The following is a 27,156-nucleotide window of genomic DNA, read 5'->3' on the forward strand; positions in this document are numbered from 1 at the left end:
AAAGAAATCTCCCTTCAGAGAGATTGTGCTCAAGGGCTGAGCACAATTTTTTTATTAATTATTTTATTGAATGAAAGATTCATTAAATTCTATAGTGTTTTACAATTTTCAAAAGTTTTAAGCACAGTTTTTAATATGAGTCTTGAAAGAGGAAGATTGGAGGGTTGATTTAAGTTGCTTCCTGTCACCTAAGGAAGAAAGCCCATCCCAGACAGTGGGAAAGACCTGGAAGAGCATCACTGGGATGAGTTTAGAGTAGACACAAGTGACTCACAAGTGAGACTGCTCCCCGGCACTCACCCTTTTGGAGGTGAAATCCTGGAGTTAGATTGAGATCACCAAAGAAAATGGGGAAACCAGAGCACAGGGGGCTCTGCCTCACTGAACACCTGGAATTCTGGGAGGAGACTCCACTCACAGTGCTCCACACCTACTCCTGATGCTTCAAAGCACCACTGGCAGTGTGGCATGTTTTGAGTGAGACAGGTCATGATATATTCACCCTTTCTTTCTCCCTATCTCTTTTTCACTCTCTCCCCTACTCCTAATACACACACACACACACACACACACACACACGCACGCACACACACATAGAAACATATGACATACAATTGCATGGCTGGCCTGGAGCATGGAAGAGACCAGGAGCTCTTACTTTCCCCTAAGAATTAGAAACAGACCCCTTCCCAGCGCACATCATGACACCAACCAAAAATGCACACAGCCAGGGACTTCCCTGGTGGTCCAGTGGCTGGGGCTCCACGCTCCCAATGTGGGGGGCCTGGGTTCAATCCCCCGTTGGGGAGCTGGATCCCACATGCTGCAACTAAGACTCGGCTCAGTCAAATAAATAAAATTAAATAAATAAAAACAAATATTTTTTTAAAAAACGCACACATCCAAATGTCCCATGCAATTAAGAACCACCCTGTTAGACTACAGAGAAAAGTTCAATAAACTCAGAAGATCAAAACAATGCCCACAGTATTACAGATATCTATATTGGCTTTTAAAGCAGAGGGCTTATAAAAGATTCTGGAGAACAAAGGAAAAGCACCATTTTCTAATTAACTATAAGGTCAATGAGGAAATAAGAGTACAGTAACAACATGTAGAGTAATGATAATAACACATAAGAAAGAATGCAGTATAAGCTAAGTCTAAATTCAGAAACAAATTCATAGCAATGATGCCATTATCACATTGTTATGGACTGAACTGTATGCCCCCAAAATTCATATGTTGAAGCCCTAACCCCCCAGTGTGGCTGTACTTTAAGGAGATAATTAAAGCTAAATGAGATTATTGGGTAGGGTTCTAATCCAGTAGAACTGGTGTCCTTATAAGAAGAGGAAGAGGCACCAAAGGTATCTTCACCCCCCACCTCTTCTTCCCCTGGGCACAGAGAAAAGGTCATGTGAGGACACAGTGAGAAGGTGAGCACCTGAAAGCCAGGAAGACAGCTCACTAAAAATGAATTTTCCAATACCTTGATCTTAAATGTATAGTCTCCAAAACTGTAAGAAAATAAACTTCAGCTGTTTAAGCCACCCAGTCTGTGGTATTTTTTTAATGGGAGCCCTAGTAGACATATATTTTAAGAGAAAATAAAAAGAACTTAACTAATTTAAATGAAGAAGCTAATTTAAGATACTAATTTAACTGAAGAGAAAACAACTTCAAGAAAAGAAATAATAAAGGTAATTGCTAGAATTAACAAAGAAATTCAAAACTGATTTACAAAAGTATAAAAAGACAAATCCTCGAGTATAATTTTAAAAAGAGAAAACACTCACTGCTATCAAAGTAGCAAGAACAAAGTAAAAGAACAGCCACAAAGACCCCTGCAACAGAACAGAGGGTTCAGAAACAGACCCAGAAAAACATACTCAACTTATCTTTAATAAAAGAGCAAGACTTCCGAATAGAGAGAGGACAATCTCTTCAACACATGGTGCTGGAACAACTGGATGTTCATATGCAAAAAAAAAAAAAAAAAAAAGCCAGACACAGACCTTACATTTTTCACAAAAATGAAACCAAACTGGATTATAACCCAAATAGAAAATGCAAAACTATAAAACCAGGATAAAAATCTATGTGAATTTCAGTTTAGTGATGAGTCTTTATAAACACCACCACAAGTATGATCCATGAAAGTAAAAATTGATAAGTTAAACTTTATTAACATTAAAAACTTCTGCCCTGCAGAAAAGACAAGCCACAGGCTGACAGAAAATATTTGCAAAACACATATCACATAAAGGACTTGCATCCAAAATAGACAAAGAACTCTGAAAACTCAACCATAGGAAAATAAACAATCCAATTTTTTTTCAATGGGCAAAAGATCTGAACAGACAACTCACTAAAGAAAATATAGATATGGCAAATAAGCACCTGAAAAGATACTGAACATTGTTTGCCATTACAGAAATATAAATGCAAATTAAAACAATGAGATACCAATAAACATCTATTAGGATGGATAAAATTCAAAAACCTGACAATACCAATTGCTGGCAAGGATGCAAAACAACAGGAGCTTTCATTTTTGCTGGTGGGAATGCAAAATGGTACAGTCAATATGGAAGACAGGCAGTTTCTTACAAAGCTATCATTTATCAAATGATTTAACAATCCTGCTCCTAGATATTTAACCCACAAAACGGAAATTTTATGTCCACACAAAAACCTGCACACTAATGTTTGACAAGCTTTATTTATAATCATCAAAAACTGGACACAATCAAGATATCATTCAATAGATGAAGAGAAAAAATAAACAGTGATATTGTCCATAGAATGAAATGCTACTTAGTGACAAAAATTAGCTATCAAATCACAAAAAGATATGGATGAATCTTAACTGTATACTGCTAAATTAAAGAACCCAATCTGAAAAGGTTACTTATGGAATGATTCCAACTTTACAACATTTGGAAAAAGTAAAACTAGAAGGACAGTAAAAAGATCAGTGGTGGCTAGGGGTTTGGAGGAAGATGGGAGGGTTGAATGGATATTCACCCAGGGGATCTTTAAGGGTGGTAAAATCACTGTAAGATACCATAACAGTGATTACATGACACTACACATTTTTGGAAACCTGTAGCTTCACAGCACAGAGAGTGACCCTTAATGTACGAAAACTATCAAAAGATTATTTAGGATGCAATAAAAATCCCAGGACAAAATACAGAATTTGGTAAAAACAATCTGTGTTACTGATGTACAAAATAATTTCACTGAAGAGGGTAGAGGGGAAAATGCTCACTTTAAGTAAACTGGAAATGAATAGAGTCTGCAATACTAGAGACAATAGAAATTGCATGCGAGCTTTTTACTCCAGTTGATTAGGTTATATCCTCAAAAATTCTGATATCACTACACATGCATAGTAGAATTGAGCAATTAAGTAAATGGATGGCCAATGCTGAGAACCAGGTTTTTCACTGTTGGAATGTAGGTTACACATGAGCAAGAGGAAAAGTCTAGAATGATCCATGTGTTAATAAAGTCAGAGACATCAGTATGAACCTATATTTAGCTTAATATAGAAAGAGATGGTTATACATAGAAATATTTACAGATATGTGTATAACAGGTTAGCATACACACAAATACTTCCTTTCTCAGAAGCAACAACTTCCCAATAGCAACAAGCTGATCAAGCATCCAGATCTGGTTTCTAATATCATTCTCCAATAGGAGGAATCAGGGCTTCTTGAAGAAATAGCTGATTTTCTAGGACTTTGTAGGAAATATAGAAGATGAATCTGAAGCATCTTACAGTGGCAGAAAGTAAGGAAGGGCACACAACAACAAAATTCACAAAGGAGGAAACACGACAAAGGGGCACAAAAGTCAACTGAAAGACCTCCCAATGGCCAAAGATGGGAAACATTTGAGCAATAAAATAAAGTGGTATTGGATGATAATCCAAAGTATAAAACAAATATCCACATCTACAGTGATATAAATAAATAGGGAGACTAGATGAATGGGAGAATGAATCTGTATTCCCACACTGAATAATTGACAATAATTTATGTAAATTCTCTGCCATCAAGGAAGTGACACATAACATCCACACTCCTTAAGTATGAGATGTGCATAGTAACTTTCTTCCAAAGAAGATAGTATGGAAAAGGGGAAATATTGGGAAAATTTACAGTAGGGAAATACGACAAATATCAATACTTCCTTGGCCAGGTGACCAAAGTTAATATCAACAGTGATGTTATACTGATAATATGATGTGATGTGATGAAAATGGCACTTTAACTCTGTGGTCTCCCTCCCAAGAATATACAACACAAATATAATCATGTGAAAACCATGACATAAGTCACAACTGCTAGAAATTCTATAAAATACCTGACCAGTACTCCTCAAAACTGCCAAGGTCAACAAAAACAAGAAAGTTTGAGAAAGTGCATAGCCCAGAGTAGCTTAAGGAGACATGAGGACTAAATGCAATGTGGTATCCTGAAAGGGATCTTAGAATAGGAAAAGGACATTAGGTAAAAACTACACATCAGAATAAAGTATGAACTTTAGTTAATAATAATGTATCAATATCAGTTCATTAATTTTAACAAATGTACCATACTAATCTTAATAAAAGGGAAACTGGTTGTGGGTATATGGAAAATCTCTGTACTTTCTTCATATTTTTCCTATAAATCCAAAACTGCTAAAATTAAAAATTAACTTTATGAAAACTCTTGATTAAAAAGAGAAACAAACACTTAATAAAATTAGAAGAAATGGGGCATATAAACAATAAGAAGGATAATTATCATTTTTAAACACTAACGGAAACTTTAAAATCTCAGTGACGTGGACATACTGTCAAAATCGACTCCAGAAAACTAGTAAACTGAAATACAATAGTAAATATGAAAGACACTGAAGAGAGTCAGAGAATTGCCTCCAAGAAATTATTTGAACCAGATGGGTTTTTTCCAGTGAAATCTTTCAAATTTTTAGGGAACAGAAAATCCCCATGTTATATAAACTGTTTCAAAGCATGGAAATAAATGGACAGCTAGCTCCATTCATTTTATGAAGTTAACATAGCCTGTAAAAGCATACACACAACCACTACTAACCCCACCACTACCCCACGACATACATACACATGGGCACACCCACACATATACACATACACACACACAGAGCTAATCTCACTTATCAATATAGTTGTGAAAACTCTGAATAAATTCAACCATTCATATCTGGTACTAAATTAAAAGAATAATTTAGTATTAAAATTAAAAGAATAATCCTCCATAACCAGGAAATTCATTGACCGAGTAACAAAAGAGTAATTTAGTAATTAAATCTATTACTTTTGAAACATTAGTTTGTCAAGAAGAAAAAACTTTCAATAATTTAGATATTGAAATACATTGCATAAATCTCAACACTTAAGTCTTTACATAGTTCTCAGAATAGGAATAATTATTAAAAGGACAAAAAAAATTGTATTATTTTCAGGTGATCATAAACTAACAAAACTCAAAGAAAACAACTAAAAATAATTAGGATAAATAAAATAATTATCACCAAGGGCCTAAGAAAATCAAACAGTAAGGCAGAGAGGGCAAATCTTCCTTTCTTCTACATTTTAGTTCCACTCAAGCCTTCAACTAACTGGATGATGACCACCCACAATCTGGAGAGTAATACACTCCACTCAGTCTACTAATTCAAATGCTAGTCTCTTCCAGAAACACCCTCACAGATACACCCAGAAATAATCTTTAAACAGACATCTGGGCATCTTGTGATCCAGTCAAGTTGACACATACAATTAGCCATCACAGACACTGGGGGACGATGAAACCATCAGCCAAGATAGAGAAAATATACAAAGGAAGGAATGGGATATAAGGAGAGGGAGAGGACAGCCAGCAGGGAATAATGAAGCCAGTAAAAATGTTACTATCTGATGAGTGGTCAACTGTGTCAGATGCTACAGAGATATCAAATAGGATAAAAAACAGGTAAGTTTTTTCCCAGTAAGTTACTAGATTTAGAAGTTAGGAGGACCACTGATAAAGTAGCTTCTGTAGTGTGATAAAAGAAAATACAGTTGGGAAGTAAATGGAAGTTGACCGGGTAGCACTAGTAGGTGTAGACTATTCGCTCAAGAAATCTGACCCTAGGAGAGGAGGGAACAGCGTGCCTGTTTGGGAGCATCATGAAGAACCAAGGGAGGAGGTTTTATATGCGTGTTTCGTTGATTTGGGGCTTCCCTCATGGCTCAGCTGGTAAAGAATCTGCTTGCAATGTGGGAGACCTGGGTTCAATCCCTGGGTTGGGAAGATCCCCTGGAGAAGGGAATGGCTCTTCCCAGTATTCTGGCCTGGAGCATCCCATGGACTGTACAGTCTGTGGGGTCACAAAGAGTCAGACGCGACTGAGTGACTTTCAGTTAGTTGATTTGAGGGCTCTTTGATTCTGTTTTATGGTCAAAAGATTTAAATGTGGTTAACTGAAGGGAAGGACCCAGAGGAGATGAAAGAGATGAAGGTGGTAAGAGACAGAAAAATTGATGGGTCAGGAGCCAGGGGCAGGGTGAAAGGCACAGGATATTACTGACTTCAGCCTTGGAGAAAAAGAGCACGCATCCTCATTTAAGGGAAGAGGGAAGAGGGTGGAGAAGCACAGTCAGGGCAGTTTAAAGGCAGAAAGTAAGAACAGACCCACCCAGTTAGTCCATTTTCTCTGAGCACTAAGACTGCCTGGGCTAAGGACCTGCAGAAGAGGACTGGTGGTTAAGTTCATAGTCATAACTCAGAAGAGCTATATTGGAGAATGTAAGAGAAACTGCTAAGCTATACTGAGAAGCCAACAGAGGTTAAAAAACAAGACTCCTTAGTTATACCAGTCAGCACAGTTATGTGATTTTTCTCCCTAAGTCCTCTGCAAATCAGAGCAGAAAGAAAATACCAAATTTTCTTGGAATATTAACATCCAAGAGTAGAAGCAACAATTTCCTGAATTTCACAGAAAAGCACTTTAAAAGAGGTATTTGCAAATTTTGAGAAACCTGATTAAAATGTCACTGTTTTGTGCTTACACAAACTTGTACATTTGGAGCTGGAAACACAAGTCACAAATGTGACAGAGGCAAAAAAGAATAACCTTTGTCCAAAACACCAGTAACAAACAATCCTATCACTAGATATATTTGTCTTAGAGAGTAATGAATTTTATCTCTATCCACCAGATAAATGCTACAAACTAAGGGAAAACTCCTGGTTCGGTAATTTCATATTTCTCTAGAAAAACTTTAAAGTGATCCTTCAAAAATGTGGTGAGACAGACTTTTAAAATATTTCTGAGACGTCTAGAAAGTACAATACTGTCTCTTTCAAGACCTCAGTACTTGAGGTTATTATCTCTGGTTTATAAAGCTAAAATATGGTTTAAAAAATTTAATTTAATGTGGTTTTTATCTTTCTGTTAAAGTCCTCATTTGTGTTTAGTACCTGTAAAAATACACTAGTACTTTCTTTTTGCTGTTGCTTATTTGTGATGTTAGAAAGGGACTACAATGCATTTTATGTTTTGGGGGCTGGAAAACAGGTTGGAAATTGCCATTCTGCCACTAGCCCAAAGTCCTTTGAGTTACTCTTAAGTAAGAAGTTAAGGAAATGACCCGGGAAAATAAAGAATACACATTCTAAGATTTTTCCCTTAGTTTAAAGGGGAAAAATTAAAAGAATGGTAAATAGTAGGTTTGGATATTTGTAAATGTGTGTTTAAAGTTCAAGTCTAAATAAGCCCGGCTCTAAATTCTTCAAGAGGTACTCTTAAAGCACTATTTTAACTAGATGCCGCCACCTACTGGACAGTTTACAAAGGTTTTGAGCTTTCCTGGTAACAAAAAAAGGACCGTGGAGGAAAATAGAGCAAAAGGTTTCTTGTTTTCATAATAAGCTTTACAGGAAGACTTTACTTTAAATTTTATAGCTATACATAGGTTTGATCAAAATAACTGCTTAAGTTTTAAATTTTTACATTTTTAATTAAGAGGGGGTAGTTGAAGTTCAGAGAATAATCTGGGAAAGAAACCACCCTCAGGTTGGAACAGATATAAGCAGTGTCACACCCTTTCATGATATGAGGCTATGCTGTAATAGTAGAAATATAAGATGGCCAAAATTAGTGGCCATGTGGTCAAATCGGACTCTTGCATTTCTGTTCATTTCTTTCACACATGCTAATAACACATTTCATAAACTGAAGAGTCCAAAAGTTACCTCTTTTGGAATAAGCTAATAATTTATGTTATATAAAATGTTTTAAAATGTATAATTAGGCTAATAACATAATCTATAGTAAACGCTGGCTTCCCAGGTGGCGCTAGTGGTAAAGAATTCAACTGCTAATGCAGGCGATTTAAGAGACATGGGTTCAATCCCCAGGTCAGGAAGATCCTCGGAGAAGGGAATGGCTACCCACTCCAGTATTCTTGCCTTTAGAATTCCATGGATAGAGGAGCCTGGTGGGCTATAGTCCATGGGGTCACAAAGAGTCAGACACTTAGCACATACTAAATGCCATCCCTTTTGGATTTTAAGATTTTTAAAAATCAGATATGTGTGACTACTGAATACATGTCTATGATGTAAAGAGCCAGCAAGAAGCTTCATTAAGAAATTCACCTCCTATAAAAGACTAGTCATCAAAACAATCTAAGTCTGAAGAACAACAATAATGTCTCTTTGTTCTGGTGAACTGGTCAAGCGTGATCTAATCAAGACAGACGACAGCAAGAATGAAGAACAACAGACACTTAGCTTACCCAAAAGTGTCTTTGATCCCATTTCCTTTTATACTGACCCTACTTTTACATTTTATCTGTTCTGCACACAACAAACACTGCCAATACATAATAACAATTAAGAATTCAAAATCTAAAAATTTAAACTTTGAAATAATATTTAAAGCAATGACTTTCTCTGGCTGTAGCTTCTAAGCCTCTGGTAACTTCAACTTTCAGCTCATGAAGTCTAACAAGATTTCGTGTTAGAATATCAGTGTTAATGTAAACGTCTAAGGGTCTACAGTAGTCACGTAACTCCAGAGATACAACTGTGAACTCCACATTGTCGTTGTTGTTGTTCAGTCGTTCAGTCGTGTCCAACTCTGTGACCCCATGGACTGCAGCACACCAGGCCTCCCTGTACCTCACCATCTCCTGGAGCTTACTCAAACTCATGTCCATTGAGTCGGTGATGCCATCCAACCATCTCATCCTCTATCATCCCCCTCTCCCCCTGCCTTCAATCTTTCCCAGCATCAGGGTCTTTTCTAATGAGTCAGGTCTTTGCATCAGATAGCCAAAATATTAGCACTTCAGCTTCACCATCGGTCCTTCCAATGAATAATCAGTCAGGGTTGATTTCATTTAGGATTGACTTAACCAAATAGACCTGCCATGGGCTTTAAAAATTAAATGTATTTGATAGCTCAAATCTGTGAAGAAAGGCCAGATGAAAACAAAAGTCTTGCCCTCTAGGACCAAAAGCTCACTCAGTAGTGAACCCTGTGATTGAAAAGGCTGATGTTAAAAGGCTACCATGGATTCCCTTACGCAGTGGTCTAAAGTCCCTGCTCCAGAGTTAAGCACAGCAAGTGTGGCCTCTTAGAAATGCCTCAGTGGAGAAATCAGCATTTAACTCTTGCATTCTAGAATACAGATTTTTATCATTGTTGTTCAGTCGCTAAGTCGTGTCCAACTCTTCGCAAACCCACTGACTATAGCACGCCAGGCTCCTCTGTCCTCCACTATCTCCTGGAGTTTGCTCAAATTCATGTCCATTTAGTCAGCGATGCTATTTAACCATCTCATCTTTTGCTGCCCCCGTCTCCTTTTGCCTTCAACCTTTTCCTACCTAACAGCAAAGGAAACCATCAACAAAATGAAAAGACAACCTACAGACTGGGGGAACATATTTGCCAACAATGTGACAAAAAAGGGCTTAACTTCCAAAATGTACAAACAGCTCATACAATTCAATAGCAAAAAAACAACCCAATGAAAAAATGAACAGAAGACCTCAACAGACATGTCTCTGAAGAAGATATACAGACGGCCAATAGGCATATGAAAAGATGTTCCATTATATCACTAATTACTAGAGAAATGCAATTGAATACCATAATGAAGTATCACCTCACACCATTCAGAATGGCCATCATCAGAAAGTCTACAAATAATAAATGCAGGAGAAGGTGTGGAGAAAAAGGAACTCTCCTACACTGTTGGTGGGGATGCAAATTGGGGCAGCCACTATGCAGAATAATGGGGAGTTTCCTTTAAAAACTAAAAATAGAACTAACATATGACCCCGCAATCCCACTCCTGGAAGCCCTACTCAGAGCCAGTCTAATGCCCAATCAATACTATATGACCAATTTAGATGATGTAGGTTAAAGGATTTCAAAAGTGTCTTCCCAAAAAATACCAACTCTTCCCAATCACTAAAACATTCATTACTAAGAAGGTTAAAATAAGTTACATGATTCACAGTACTTTTGTAGAAGAAGAAAAAGAAAAGAAGGAAGAGGAGGAGGCAAATCACAATATACAGTGGATCCTTGAATAATGTAAGTTTAAATTGCACAGGTTGACTTATACACAAATTTTCCTCAATAAATGTGTACTACAGTATCACACAATCCTTGATTGGTTGAATCCACAGATTTAAATTGAAGAAAGGGGGGAAAACCACTAGACCATTCAGGTATGATCTAAATCAAATCCCTTATGATTATACAGTGGAAGTGAGAAATAGATTTAAGGGACTAGTTCTGATAGAGAGTGCCAGATGAACTATGGACAGAGGTTCATAACATTGCACAGGAGACTGGGATTAAGACCATCCCCAAGAAAAAGAAATGAAAAAAGGCAAAATGGCTGTCTGAGGAGGCCTTACAAATAGCTATGAAAAGAAGAGAAGCGAAAAGCAAAGGAGAAAAGGAAAGATAAAAGCATCTGAATGCAGAGTTCCAAAGAATAGCAAGGAGAGATAAGAAAGCCTTCCACAGAGATCAATACAAATAGAGGAAAACAATAGAATGGGAAAGACGAGAGATCTCTTCAAAAAAATTAGAGATACCAAGGGAACATTTCATGCAAAGATGGGCTCATTAAAGGGCAGAAATGGTATGGACCTAACAGAAGCAGAAGATATTAAGAAGGTGGCAAGAATACACAGAAGAACTGTACAAAAAAGATCTTCATGACCCAGATAATCACAATGGTGTGATCACTCACCAAGAGCCAGACATCCTGGAATGTGAAGTCAAGTGGGCCTTAGGAAGCGTCATTACAAACAAAGCTAGTGGAGGTGATGGAATTTCAGTTGAGCTATTTCAAATCCTAAATGATGATGCTGTGAAAGTACTGCATTCAATATGTCAGCAAATTTGGAAAACTCAGCAGTGGCCACAGGACTGGAAAAGGTCAGCTTTCATTCCAATCCCAAAGAAAGGCAATGCCAAAGAATGCTCAAACAACTGTGCAATTGCACTCATCTCACACGCTAGTAAAGTAACGCTCAAAATTCTCCAAGTCAGGCTTCAGCAATACGTGAACCGTGAATTTGCAGATGTTCAAGCTGATTTTAGAAAAGGCAGAGGAACCAGAGATCGAATTGCCAACATCTGCTGGATCATCAAAAAAAACAAGAGAGTTCCAGATAAAAATCTATTTCTGCTTTATTGACTATGCCAAAGGCTTTGACTGTGTGGATCACAATAAACTGTAGAAAATTCTGAAAGAGATGGGAATACCAGACTACCTGACCTGCTTCTTGAGAAACCTGTATGCAGGTCAGGAAGCAACAGTTAGAACTGGACATGTAAAAACAGACTGGTCCCAAATAGGAAAAGGAGTACATCAAGGCTGTATATCGTCACCCTCCTTATTTAACTTATAAGCAGAGTACATCATGAGACACGCTGGGCTGGAAGAAGTACAAGCTGGTATCAGAACTGCCGGGAGAAATATCAATAAACTCAGATATGCAAAATGGCACCACCCTTATGGCAGAAAGTGAAGAACTAAAGAGCCTCTTGATGAAAGTGAAAGAGGAGAGTGACAAAGTTGGCTTTAAGCTCAATATTCAGAAAACTAAGATCATGGCATCCGGTCCCATCACTTCATGGCAAATAGATGGGGAAAGAGGGGAAACAGTAGAAACAGTGGCTGACTTTATTTTTGGGGGCTCCAAAATCACTGCAGATGGTGATTGCAGCCATGAAATTAAAAGATGCTGACTCCTTGGAAGGAAAGTTATGACCAACCTAGATAGCATATTAAAAAGCAGAGACATTACTTTGCCAACAAAGGTCCATCTCGTCAAGGCTATGGTTTTTCCAGTGGTCATGTACGGATGTGAGAGTTGGACTGTGAAGAAAGCTGAGCACCGAAAAATTGATGCTTTTGAACTGTGGTGTTGGAGAAGACTCTTGATAATTCCTTAGACTGCAAGGAGTTCCAACCAGTCCATTCTAAAGGAGATCAGTCCTGGGTGTTCATTGGAAGGACTGATGCTGAAGCTGAAACTCCAGTACTTTGGCCACCTCATGCAAAGAGGTGACTCATTCGAAAAGACCCTGATGCTGGGAGGGATTGGGGGCAGGAGGAGAAGGGGACGACAGAGGATGAGATAACTGGATGGCATCACCGACTCGATGGATATGAGTTTGAGTAAACTCCAGGAGTTGGTGATGGACAGGGAGGCCTGGCGCTGCTGCGATTCATGGGGTAGCAAAGAGTCAGACACGACTGAGAGACTGAACAGAACTGAACTGAAAACGCCACTGGAAAAACCTTTACAGTGCAAGGTGAAAGGTCCCCTAATGAAGAGTATACTTGGGAGGAGGATCTTTTGGGTGGTATAATTCTATGTACTCTTCATCAGATTTTTGAGAAACTTACTGATAATGGTACTGAATTTTCAGTGCAAGTGTCGCTATTGGAAATCTATAATAAAGAGCTCTTTGATCTCCTTAATCCGTCTTCTGATGTTTCTAAGAGACTGCAGATGTTTGATGATCCCCGTAGCAAGAGGGGAGTGATAATCAAAGGTTTAGAAAAAATTACAGTACACAACAACGATGAAGTCTATCAAATTTTGGAGAAGGGGACAGCAAAAAGGACAACTGCAGCAACTTTGATGAATGCCTACTGAAGTCCATCCCACTCAGTTTTCTGTTACAATACATATGAAAGAAACTACAGTTGATGGAGAGGAGCTTGTTAAAATTGGAAAGCTGAACTTGGTTGATCTTGCAGGCAGTGAGAACACTGGCCGTTCTGGAGCAGTTGAAAAGAGAGCTCAGGAAGCTGGAAATATCAATCAGTCCCTGTTGACTCTGGAAAGGGTTATCATTGCTCTTGTAGAAAGAACACCTCATGTTCCTTATCGAGAATCTAAACTGACTAGAATCCTCCAGGACTCTCTTGGGGGACGTACAAGAACATCTGTCATTGCAAATTTCTCCTGCATCTCTCAATCTGGAAGAAACTCTAAGTACATTGGAATATGCTCATAGAGCAAAGAACATACTCAGTAAGCCTGAGGTTATCCAGAAACTCACCAAGAAAGCTCTGATTAAGGAATATAAAGAAGAGATAGAGCGTCTGAAACAGGATCTTGCAGCAACTCGTGAAAAAAATGGAATGTACATTACTGAAGAAAATTTTAGAGCTATGAGTGGAAAACTAACTGTTCAAGAGGAAGAAATTGTAGAATTGGTTGAAAAAATTGCTGCTGTTGAGGAAGAGCTAAATAGGGTTACAGAATTGTTTATGGATAGTAAAAATGAACTTAACCAGTGCAAATCTGACCTGCAAAGTAAGACACAAGAACTTGAAACCACTCAAAGACATATGCAGGAAACAAAATTACAGCTTGTTGAAGAAGAATATATCACCTCGGCTTTGGAAAGTACTGAGGAGAGACTTCATGATGCTGCCAACAGGTTGCTTAACACAGTTGAAGAAACTACAAAAGATGTATTTGGTCTCCATTCTAAACTGGATCGTAAGAAGGCAGTTGATCAGCATAATGCAGAAGCTCAAGATGTTTTTGGCAAAAACTTGAATAGTCTGTTTCATAATATGGAAGAATTAATTAAGGATGGCAGCACGAAACAAAAGGCCATGCTAGAAGTTCACAAGACCTCGTTTGGTACCCTGCTGACGTCCAGTGTCTCTGCATTAGACACTACTACTGCAGCAGCACTTGGATCTCTCACATCGATTCCAGAAAATGTGTCTACACTTGTTTCTTAGATGTCTAATATGATATTGAAGGAACAGTCGTTAGCAGCAGAAAGTAAAACTGTACTTCAGGAATTGATTACTGTACCTAAGACTGACCACCTCAGTTCACTGGGAACAGCTTTATTCCCAACTGTGGCATCTATACTGGAAATCAATAGTCAACTGAAGAATATCTTCAAGACTTCGTCAATTGTGGCTAATAAGATAGAAGATCAGAAGAAGGAAATGGATGGCTTTCTTAGTACACTGTAACAATCTACATGAACTAAACGAAAATACAGTTTCTTCCTTGGCTGAATCACAGAAGGTGTGTAAAAACTTAACTGAAGATGTGAAAAAAGCAAAGAAAATCCATTCACAGGAACTTTACCAGTTAATCAGTCTTTGGGAGGAGAGATTCTGTGATTTGGAGGAAAAGTGTAAAAAGATCCAGAAACCAGTTAGCAGTGTTCAAGAAAATACAGAGCAAACGCAGTAAACTATGAAACAGGAAGGTCTGGTTCCTTCAGAAAATCGCAAGCAAAATCCCTCTCCTCGGACCGCGCAGGAAGAAGCCTGGCGGCAAAGCCCAGGCCAGGGCTCGGAACCCTGCAAGCTCGCCCCGCCTGCGTCTCGCCACTGCCTGGATGTTCTTCCCCTTTTCGTCTTTCTTCTTCGCGGATGGATTCGGCTGGGGCGCCATGACAGTCCTCTGGGAGGGTGCGGTTGCGGACTCGCGGGACCTTGGGGCGTGGAGCGGCTCGGCGGCCGGCACAGGCCTCCCCTGCCGGATGCTGGCATGCCCGCGGGGGTCGCTGTCGCCCGGGGACCGTGGCTGGCCGTGGCGTCTGCCCTGCCCTGGCCAAAGCCTTCCAGTTGCGGGCCTGGTCTCCGTCCCAAGCCCAGGAAACCGAGCAACCACTCAGTGCCTCACTTTTTTTTTTTTTTTTTTTTTTTACTTTACAATATTGTATTGGTTTTGCCATACATGGATTTGAAGCCGCCATGAGTGTGCATGTATTCCCCATCCTAACCCCCCTTCCACCTACCTCCCTATCCCATCCCTCTGGGTCATCCCAGTGCACCAGCCCCAAGCACCCTGTATCATGCATCAAACCTGGACTGGCGATTCGTTTCACATATGGTATTTTACATCCTTCAATGCCATTCTCCCATATTATCCCGCCCTCGCCCTCTCCCACAGAAACCAAAAGACTGTTCTATACATCTGTCTCTTTTGCGGTCTTGCATACAGGGTTATCGTTACCCTTTATAAATTCCATATATATGTATTAGTTTACTGTATTGGTGTTCTTTCTGGCTTACTTCACTCCGTATAATAGGTTCCAGTTTCATTCACCTCTTTAGAACTGATTCAAATGTATTCTTTTTAGTGGCTGAGTAATATTCCATTGTGTATATGTACCACAGCTTTCTTATCCATTCGTCTGCTGATGGGCATCTAGGTGGCTTTCATGTTCTGGCTCTTTATAAACAGTGCTGTGATGAACATTGGGGTACACGTGTTTCTTTCAGTTCTGGTTTCCTCAGTGTGCATGCCCAGCAGTGGGATTGCTGGGTCATATGGAAGTTCTGTTTCCAGTTTTTTAAGGAATCTCCACACTGTTCTCTATAGTGGCTGTACTAGTTTGCATTCCCACCAACAGTGTTAAGAGGGTTCCCTTTTCTCCACACCCTCTCCAGCATTTATTGCTTGTAGACTTTTGGATAGCAGCCATTCTGACTGGCGTGAAATGGTACCTCATTGTGGTTTTGATTTGCATTTCTCTGATAATGAGTGATGTTGAGCATCTTTTCATGTGTTTGTTAGTCATCTGTATGTCTTCTTTGGAGAAATGTCTGTTTAGTTCTTTGGCCCACTTTTTGATTGGGTTATTTTTCTGGAATTGAGCTGCAGGAGTTACTTGTATATTTTTGAGATTAATTCTTTGTCCATTGCTTTGTTTGCTATTATTTTCTCCCATTCTGAAGGCTGTCTTTTCACCTTGCTTATAGTTTCCTTTTTTGTGCAGAAGCTTTTAATTTTAATTAGGTCCTATTTGTTTATTTTTGCTTTTATTTCCAATATTCTGGGAGGTGGGTCATAGAGGATCCTGCTGTGGTTTATGTTGGAGAGTGTTTTGCCTATGTTTTCCTCTAGGAGATTAAGAGTTTCTGGTCTTACATTTAGATCTTTAATACATTTTGAGTTTATTTTTGTGTATGGTGTTAAAAAGTGTTCTAGTTTCATTCTTTTACAAGTAGTTGACCAGTTTTCCCAGCACCACTTGTTAAAGAGATTACCTTTTCTCCATTGTATATTCTTGCCTCTTTTGTCAAAGATAAGGTGTCCATAGGTGCGTGTATTTATCTCTGAGCTTTCTATTCTGTTCTATTGATCTATATTTCTGTCTTTGTGCCAGTACCATACTGTCTTGATGACTGTGGCTTTGTAGTAGAGACTGAAGCCAGGCAGGTTGATTCCTCAAGTTCCATTCTTCTTTCTCAAGATTGCTTTGGCTATTTGAGGTTTTTTGTATTTCCATACAAATTGTGAAATTATTTGTTCTAGTTCTCTGAAAAATACCGTTGGTAGCTTGATATGGATTGCACTGAATCTATAGATTGCTTTGGGTAGTATACTCATTTTCACTATATTGATTCTTCTGATTCATGAGCACGGTATATTTCTCCATCTATTTGTGTCCTCTTTGATTTATTTCACCAGTATTTTATAGTTTTCTATATATAGGTCTTTTGTTTCTTTAGGTAGATATATTTCTAAGTATTTTATTCTTTTCGTTGCAGTGGTGAATGGAATTGTTTCCTTAATTTCTCTATTTTCTCATTGTTAGTGTATAGGAATGCAAGGGATTTCTGTGTGTTAATTTTATATTCTGCAACTTTACTATATTCATTTATTAGCTCTAGTCATTTTCTGGTAGAGTCTTTAGGGTTTTCTATGTAGAGGATCATGTCATCTGCAAAAAGTGAGAGTTTTACTTCTTCTTTTCCAAAATGGATTCATTTTATTTCTTTTTCTCTTCTGATTGCTCTGGCCAAAACTTCCAAAACTATGCTGAATAGTTCTGGTGAGAGTGGGCGCCTTTGTCTTGTTCCTGACTTTAGGGGAAATGCTTTCAATTTTTCACCATTGAGGATAATGTTTGCTGTGGGTTTGTCATATATAGCTTTTATTATGTTGAGGTATGTTCCTTCTATTCCTGCTTTCTGGATTGTTTTAATCATAAATGGATGTTGAATTTTGTCAAAGGCTTTCTCTGCATCTATTGAGATAATCATATGGTTTTTATTTTTCAATTTGTTGATGTAGTGTATTAAACTGATTGATTTGCAGATACTGAAGAATCCTTGCATCCCTGGGATAAAGCCGACTTGGTCATGATGTATGATCTTTTTAATATGTTGTTGGATTCTGTTTGTTAGAATTTTGTTAAGGATTTTTGCATCTATGTTCATCAGTAATATTAGCCTGTAGTTTTCTTTTTTTGTGGCATCTTTGTCAGGTTTTGGTATTAGGGTGATGGTGGCCTCGTAGAATGAGTTTGGAAGTTTACCTTCTTCTGCAATTTTCTGGAAGAGTTTGAGTAGGATAGGTGTTAGTTCTTCTCTAAATTTTTGGTAGAATTCAGCTGTGAAGTCGTCGGGTCCTGGGCTTCTGTTTGTTGGAAGATTCCTGATTATGGTTTCAATTTCCATGCTTGTGATGGGTCTGTTAAGATTTTCTATTTCTTCCTGGTTCAATTTTGGAAAGTTGTACTTTTCTAAAAATTTGTCCATTTCCTCCAAGTTGTCCATTTTATTTGCATATAGTTGTTGATAATACTCTCTTATGATCCTTTGTATTTCTGTGTTGTCTGTTGTGGGCGCCTCACTTTTAAAAAGGAGCAGACTGGCCGGGCCAATGGCAGCGCTGGTGTGCAAAGCACTATAGGATGCAGTGTCACCACCAGACCCCACCCCAGGGTGTGGCCCACGGAAAAGCAAATAGCTAGTCCTTCAGTGCCAGCCTGGAACTCATAGTCTAGTGGGAGACTGTCCCTGAGTAGTGAAAGAACATCTCTAGGCCAGAGTTTCCTCATCTGAAGAATGGGACTGATAGCAACTGTCTCAGACAGTTGTGTGAAAATTAATGAGCTGGTGAGGGTAAATAGTTTAGGATAGAACCACCACGTAAGCACTCGGGAAACCTAGCCGTGATTGTAAATGATATTAGAGAATTGTAAGATAGTGCTAAGGAAGCACAGAAAAGAGTGGTCCAAAGCAAGCCCCTTTCTTGGAGGAAGTGTCCAGAATTGTCTTGAAGAATAATTAGGAAATGTTAAGGCTACCACGGGTACTAAATCGTGATGAAAAAGACACTGAATGTTACTTTAGGACTATGAATTTATCCTTTGAGTGATGAGAACTGAGTCCTCGCCAAATGATTCCAAGCAAGAAAGCAAGGTCAGATTTGCGCTTTCCAACCACGGCCCTTCAGTAGCTGTTGCAGGCTCAATCTATGTGGCGCAGCATCCCACAGGCCTCTCACGGAGGTTGCACAAATGCCCGCGGCCATCAGCCTGCAACTCCCTGCAGGCAATGCTACCCGGCTCCTCTCAAGCACAGTGACCACCTGCTTCTATAGGAGTACTCTGGGCGTTTTGGCAGTGTTTAGATGGAGAAACAGTGGAAACAGTTTCAGACTTTATTTGGGGGGGCTCCAAAATCACTGCAGATGGTGATTGCAGCCATGAAATTAAAAGACCTTTACTCCTTGGAAGGAAAGTTATGACCAACCTAGACAGCATATTAAAAAGCAGAGACATTACTTTCCCAACAAAGGTCCATCTTGTCAAGGCTATGGTTTTTCCAGTGGTCATGTATGGATGTGAGAGTTGGACTATGAAGAAAGCCGAGTGCCAAAAAATTCATGCTTTTGAACTGTGGTGTTGGAGAAGACTCTTGAGAGTCCCTTGGAAAGCAAGGAGATCCAACCAGTCCATTCTAAAGGAGATCAGTCCTGGGTGTTCATTGGAAGGACTGATGCTAAGCTGAAACTCCAGTACTTTGGCCACCTCATGCAAAGAGGTGACTCATTCGAAAAGACCCTCATGCTGGGAGGGATTGAAGGCAGGAGGAAGAGTGGATGACACAGGATGAGATGGTTGGATGGCAACACCGACTCGATGGACATGAGTTTGAGTGAACTCTGGGAGTTGGTGATGGACAGGGAGGCCTTGCCTGCTGCGATTCATGGGGTCGCAAAGAGTCGGACACGACTGAGTGACTGAACTAAATTGACAGTTGCTCGACCAGACTAGATGTGGGTCGCAGACCCAGGAAATAAAGAATCTTGGGCCTGTGCTATACTTGGCTCTGGGAAAAAAAAAAAAAGCAGACGCATTATTTTATCAACAAAGGTCCATCTAGTCAAGGCTATAGTTTTTCCAGTGGTCATGTATGGATGTGAGCTGGACTCTAAAGAAAGCTGAGCACTGAAGAATTGATGCTTTTGAACTGTGGTGTTGGAGAAGACTCTTGAGAGTCCCTTGGACTGCAAGGAGATCCAACCAGTCCATCCTAAAGGAGATCAGTCCTGAGTGTTCACTGGAAGGACTGATGTTGAAGCTGAAACTCCAATACTTTGGCCACCTGATGCAAAGAGCTGACTCATTGGAAAAGACCCTGATGCTGGTAAAGATTGAGGGCAGGAGGAGAAGGGGACAACAGAGGATGAGATGGTTGGATGGTATCACCGACTCAATGGACAAGAGTTTGGGTAGACTCCGGGAGTTGGTGATGGACAGGGAGGCCTGGTGTGCTGTGGTTCATGGGATCACAAAGAGTCAGACACGACTGGGTGACTGAACTGACTGATGGATGTAGAACCACAGAGACAGAGGGCCAACAATACACTTATACTTGAATTTTCAACTGCACGGCGGTTTCAACTGCACAACCCCATGTTGTTCAAGGATCAACTGCTATATACACACAAGGGGAGTAGAAACACAGAATCAACTAGCTGGTCTCATAAAGCAGGACTGTGAGAATAGGAAAAGGACAAATCAGTAACAGATTTTTATAAAAGGTTGCCTGAGTGAGAGGCCTGAGTGAGACAGCTCATGGGACATTCTCACACAACTAGGGGACTGTGAGCATAAACTGGGTGTCTAGAGGCATCCAAGAGGCACAGTAATTAAAGGCAAAGACATGCTTTGTCTACTTCCTGATTTTTCACTTCCCTGTCTCCCCATCTTTGAGCAGACACAAACCCTAGAAGACTCTGAAACATACCTAAATTCACCATAGATTCATATAGCCCTACCTAACATGATGGTTTCTCCTAAAGAAAAATTAAACTCACAAAGAAAAAGAAAAGATAACTGAATTGGGAATCTTACTTTAAGCCAAATAGTTTACGACTCTGAGATAAAAATAAAGATGAATCAATTTTACTCACCAACAGTTTCTTCTGATGCAGCAGTCAAAGCTAGAAACTTTTTTGTATTTTCCATTTCCTCGTTACTTTGCAAAACTTCACCATTTTTTGCAGACTAATAAAAAAGAAGAAAAGCTTAAACATGGGGAAAGAAGGCAACTGTATTCATTGATATATTTTTTTAAATTCTAAGATGGTTTCCAATTCAGTTCATAAATACAGGTCATTTTTACTCCTTTAATTAGGAAATCTGTTCATGTTTCCTGTTTCCTCAAAATTCTGTCAATGAGTATTGCCAGTTAAGAGCTGGAATATGTCTATCTCTATATGATAATTACCTTGCTTTAAATTTCTGTTTAATAATAAGCAAGTTTCATATATTTCAAAATTGGTATTATTTTATTATGACTCCAGCTATAATTCATATTTCCAAGCAAGTAAAAATTTGCTTTGATATTCAACAGAGGTAAGTGATAGACTAACTTTTCCTGCTAAAATTTCTTTCTCTAGCTTAAAGCCAGAGAAGGCAATGGCAACCCACTCCAGTACACTTGCCTGGAAAATCCCATGGATGGAGGAGCCTTGTAGGCTACAGTCCATGAGGTTTGCTAGGAGTCGGACACGACTGAGCAACTTCACTTTCACTTTTCACTTTCATGAACTGGAGAAGGAAATGGCAACCCACTCCAGTGTTCTTGCCTGGAGAATCCCAGGGATGGGAGAGCCTGGTGGGCTGCCGTCTATTGGGTTGCACAGAGTTGGACACAACCGAAGCAACTTAGCAGCAGCAGCAGCAGCTTAAAGCACTGCATTTTATATACTTACTTTTCCATCCCAGTGGTCTTCCTGCGAACCTTGTAAAAATGTATTCTTAACTACTTTACTGTTAATTCACATCATTGCCTGGGAGATTTCCTAGAAGTCAGTCAACTAATCAAGGAAGAATTTATCAAAAACAATCCATCTATTGTTATAATGTTCCTTATCTTAAAAGTGCAGTGGGTATATACAAATCAGTGCCAACATCTGGTCAACTTCCACCCCTCAATACTACAGAGAATAAAAGGTCCAAGAAGGCCAAGGAGAGTTAATCAAGCATTAGAAATTCACTAAGACAGAAGTATATAGAGCATGGTCACAGATCACAAGCATTTTACAGCTTCCCAAAGAGATCTTGACCAGCGTGTAAAATAGTCAACTCCTCGCCTGTTTGTCGCAGAAGTTTACTCAAATAATGATGGTAACCAGGGAGTTAGATGTTTTTGTTTTTGTGTACTTATCTCCAAACTGTAAGCTTGCTGAAGAAAAAGCTGACATATATAGCTGATGAAAGTAGGCACCAAATTCCTTCCTATTCCAGACATGGAGGAACCCAGGCACCCAGGCCAGACACTGGAGAGACAAGCCTATTGTGCTGTCTGAGGAATGAAGATGCTCAGGGCAGTGACCGAAATCTGGAATCCTGCAAAATCACCTTCTCCAGCTCCAGAAAACTGTCTCCCTCACTGCTCCCTCACCCCATACACACATATAAACACTACTGCCCTACTTCCACAAAATAAATTAAGGCAGACCATACTAACACTACCAGAGGCCATGCTATTCCTACTTATTAGAAGAAGTTGCTTCTCACATATCAGCATAAGGTTATACAATTCTTACCTTAAGTTCCTCCCACAGCTTTATTCTCATTTCTAGACCTTGCTTCTTAATTTCTTTTTCTCTGTATTGTCTCTTCACCAATATCTTGTCAAGCCTCTTCATCTTCCAAATAGCATCCTGAAGTTGAGAATCTAATTCTTTTAATTCAAATTCATCTGTATTATGTTGAAAGTAGAAATGAGCATGAAGTTTATTAAAATCATAAAGCTTTTTTTTCTTGTTTTACTTTTACTATTTGATCTTTCATTCAACAAATGTTTATGGTTGGTGTTAATAACTAACATTGGTTTCATGTATTTTGGTTTGGAAAAAAGTGAAAGTGAAAGTGTTAGTCATTCAGCTGTTTCCAATACTTTGCCATCCTATGGACTGTGGCCTTCCAGGCTCCTCTGTGCATGACATTTTCCAGGTAAGAATACTGAAATGAGTAGCCTTTCCATTCTCCAGGGGTTCTTCCCAACCCAGGGATCAAATCTGGGCCTTCTGCTTTGCAGATGGATTCTTTACCATCTGAGCCACCAGGGAAGCCTGCTTTTGCTTTTTTTTTTTTTTTTTCCCATATAATTATCTAACAACCTTGTGAAATAGACATTTACTTCTCTTTTACAGTTGAGATAATTTAATCCTTTCAAATAGCTAATAAATCATAGCACTGAATTCAGAAGTGGGTCTAATATGATTTTTAACCCCAAATTCTTTTTCCTTCATTCTGCTATACTTTCTATATTCATAATTAACAAGGAATAAGACAAAGACCCTATCCTGAAATTGCTTTAGACTAGCTGAAAGAGAAGTCACTTACACAAATAGCTATAGTAAAATGTAGTATGTCAGAGACACAGAGTAATTCCACCATGTTAGAAACAAATTCAGAAAAGTACACCATGTATCTAAACACCTTTCATGTACACCCCTTCCTATTATTCTATTTTCCTGAAATACCTTAAAGTAAAAGTGAAAGTTGCTCAGTCATGTCTGACTCTTTGCAACCCCATGGAATATACAGTCCATGGAATTCTCCAGGCCAGAATGCTGAAGTTGGTAGCCTTTCCCTTCTCCAGGGGATCTTCCCAACCCAGGGACCGAACCCAAGTCTCCCGCATTGCAGGTGGATTCTTTACCAGCTGAGCCACCAGGGAAGCCCAAAACACTCTAAAATGTTCTTGAATTATGGATAATTGATAGTTAGAAACTATTTAGAACTTCTGTTATTTTTCACTTATGATTATGCTTAATAATATTAATAATTATCATTATTATTATGTCATATTAATAATAGCAGCTAATGCCCCAGACAGTAAAGAATCCTTCTGCAAAGCAGGAGACCCGGGTTCAATCCCTGGGTCAGGAAGATCCCCTGGAGAAAGGAATGCCTATCCACTCAGTATTCTTGCCTGGAAAATCCCATGGACAGAGGAGCCTGGCAGGCTACAGTCCATGGGGTCACAAAGAGCCAGACATGACTGAGCGACTAATACTATCACTACTACTAACATTTATACATTTACCTGATAGACACACTGTTAAATGCTTTATTTACATTCATTATCTTGTATAATCCTCACCATAAACCAGCGAGATGGAATAATTATTGCCCCTATTTTACAAAAAATTAGTAAACTGAGGCTAATTTGTAACTGAGTTAAATACATGTCCAAGATCTATCATCTTATAACTAGTAAAAGCCAGAGACTGTCTCTGCCCAGATCTGTGTTGACTCCAGAGCTAAAGCTCTTTACCGCCAGGAGATAATTCCTCTGTAAAGTCTGATGAAAGATGATAACCTAGCAATGAGCACAGGTGTTCAAATCCTGAAGTCTCAGCTATCCCAGCTTAGATCATCAGAAATGTCATATTATGCAAACAAAAGCCAAGTTTTGCAACTTTTGAAAATACAAAGAGTCCAATGGTGTTTCCCTATAATGTATATCACTTTCTCTTAAAAGAAAAGGAGATATGTTTAGAGGGAAGAAGCTTACCCAAAAAGAATACTGATCCTACTAATAAGGAGACTCTACAAATTGTATCGCTCACGTACGTCAAACACAAAAGCCTCTAGTTCTAACTCCAACTGGCAGCCCTAGCATTCTCAAGCTCCATGTATACAGGTGGTCTATCCAGCAGGCATTTTGAAGTTAACTCTTGCTACACAGAAACAATATAATGCAATGTACTATAAACACTACTAAATATAATGTAATGTAAACAATACAATGTAAATGGAGCCACTAGCTAGTCTCAACTCTAATACCTCGTTTCTGATAACTGTAATCCTGAGTCACCTGGTCTGAGAGCTACTCTCATCCCAAACAGAATTTAAATCAGTTCTCAAAGTTTATGAGCTTGCTACTGAACCCAAACTCATTCTGCTCACCGCATGACAGGCCAATAAACCAGAAAACGAGCTGCTGTAACAAGAAATGACAACTTGAGTCAAAAAACTAGCAGACTGAGAAGATGTCAGACTAGCATCTCAAAAAAATATCTCGCTGTCAGTCCAAATCTGGGCTCTTTTTAATACACAACAGGGGGAGGAGGAGGGACCCACTGTGGCACCAACCAATGGCTGAGCAGGGCTACTAATGGTTGCTGACTGACAGTTGCTCATTAACAGTCACTTGCTTGGGGGAGGGGCCCACTGTGGCACCAACCAATGACTGAGTGGGGCCACTATAGCTGGTGTCCGCCTCGCTGCTACTGCGCCCCAAGCAGAAAGGTACAACTGCAGAAAGCAGCCAAGTGTGAACTAGCACCTGGCGTTCTAGCAACATCATTCTTCAACCCACAGAGCAAGGTGTGCAGGCGGCAGAGACCATTCGTGGCCATGTGGAGGTGGCTGACACGCCCATCAACCAGAACCATTGGCTGAGGCAGTGGGCACTGTGAGCACAGCCACACCAGCCAGCCTGTGACCCCCAAGGCAGCCTCAGCTGGTGCCCCCAAAGTGGAGCTCCCTGTTTGTGGAACTGGCTGTTTGTGCAGCGGGAGCCAGCCAGCCTGGTGGGCTAGTCAAGGTCTGAGCGGAGAGGGGCAACTGAGCAGCCCCTGCCTCAACGGAGCCCACAGGCCGGTGCCAGAGAGGGAAGAGGCCATCACACCTCGGGTGCAGGCTGGGGAGGCCACCACTACAAGCTCAGCTTTCCTTTATGGTTTATAAATTATGGAGAACCCAAAGTAACTTTTGTTTATGTGAGTTATGTCTATGGATAATTACCATATTAGAAATCAAAATTGAAGAATATCATTAATATAAATTTATTCATTTTTAAATAATAAACATGGCATTACTTATTACATTTTAACACAAATATAACACTTTTATGACAAATAGCTACATTTTCCAAAAAAATTGTTGAGAAGAATAGTGATATTTTCAATCGTTAGTATCTGGATTAATAGAAGACAGCTGGATTCACGTATCTGCTTCAAAGTCAATCTACTGTAATCTGTTGCTTCAGTTAAAGTATATGAAGAAAACTTGGCCTTACACAGTAGTTGGAAAGGGGAGGAGAAATACCCTTTTCAGATAATGGTGGTGAAGAAGATAATTCTTCTTTAATACTAATATCAAAACTGGACAAGAGATAGTCTCTTAAAGGTTAGTTATAATGTGAAATCTGTAACCTTAGCTTATTCCATAAATCCATGGATCTATTTTCCATGTTAAACGGATCCTTTATCCTGCATTGGTTATCTGGAAAACAGTGGTTCACTGAATTATGCAAACCTTCAAAATATATCACATTTGTTAATATTGTCACCGACTTTTATCGGAAAGGTCTAAGTACTAGGAAGTTGTGAAGCTCATATTGACACACACGAATTTTCTAAGATTCTAAGTTTTTACTTGAAAGCTCAAATTTTATCATTACAAAAAGTGCTGTCAGTTGTTTTCCTGAATTAACAGGTCCATTTCATTTTTTACAAAAATGGCTGCCAAAATACTTAAGTCTGAATGGTAATAGTTTGTCTGCCACTTATTCTTTCAAGTGAAAATGGAGTCCCATTAAAAAATGACCAGTTCAACTCTCAAAGTACCACACAAACACTTTTCCTCAACACAACCTTCACATTTTGGCATAGAGTGGAACTGCATTATATGTACCTCCCAATTTACCACATAGGATATAGAAAAGATGTGTACTCAAAGGTCAAGATTAATTAGAGTTTAAAATTTTTACTGCTCCATCAAGAACATTCTTGAGTGACATTGGCTATTTCTTTCTTCTGCCTGTGCCAGGCCTTAAAGAACACAATGACTATTAGTACACTTTGATGCCATTCATTGTACTGATTCATGTCAAAGCACCAGCAATTTTACCCACCAATGCTTTTGTACCATCAGTGAAACCATTCAGTGGGCAAAAAAGCAAACAGAATCATTTCAGTATTGTAATGAATTATATTACTGATATATCAGTATTACAATGAAACTAGTTTTTACCTTGCAGAGTTCCTAAAAGGGCCTCAGAGCCCAGGGCTCAAAACAGCCCATGTTTTGAGACTGCAGTTCTAATTCACTTTGACCAGTATTAATAACCATGGGAAAAAAGGAGCTTTTTGAAATCCAGAAGTTATTAAAATAAAATGGGATTATCCCTTAAAAGCCATTTATATATTACAGGATACATTTTATCATACAATTTTCAAAAAGATCAATAAATTATGTCATAAAATACAGAAATACTTCCTACTTCATTAAAATGATTACAGTAACAATTTTATTATATGACATATTTTATTATATTTC

At 39.1% G+C, this 27,156-nt stretch overlaps 1 protein-coding gene and 1 pseudogene across 6 annotated transcripts in view; one reads left to right on the forward strand and one right to left on the reverse strand.

The window, feature by feature from the left end:
- Positions 1-27,156, reverse strand: part of FSIP1 (fibrous sheath interacting protein 1) — a 222,348-nt gene that overhangs the window by 176,396 nt on the left and 18,796 nt on the right. For all 6 annotated transcript variants that reach the window (XM_070468987.1, XM_070468986.1, XM_070468988.1 and 3 more), the window contains 2 exons: positions 22,407-22,561; positions 20,766-20,859 (listed from right to left, as the gene is read on the reverse strand). In XM_070468987.1, coding sequence (XP_070325088.1) covers positions 20,766-20,859; positions 22,407-22,561 — 249 coding nt within the window. The remainder of the gene's footprint in view (positions 1-20,765; positions 20,860-22,406; positions 22,562-27,156) is intronic.
- Positions 12,843-14,798, forward strand: LOC110124046 (kinesin-like protein KIF11 pseudogene; annotated as a pseudogene).

This window comes from Odocoileus virginianus, chromosome 6, assembly GCF_023699985.2.
Source record: "Odocoileus virginianus isolate 20LAN1187 ecotype Illinois chromosome 6, Ovbor_1.2, whole genome shotgun sequence".
NCBI classification, from domain to species: domain Eukaryota; kingdom Metazoa; phylum Chordata; class Mammalia; order Artiodactyla; family Cervidae; genus Odocoileus; species Odocoileus virginianus.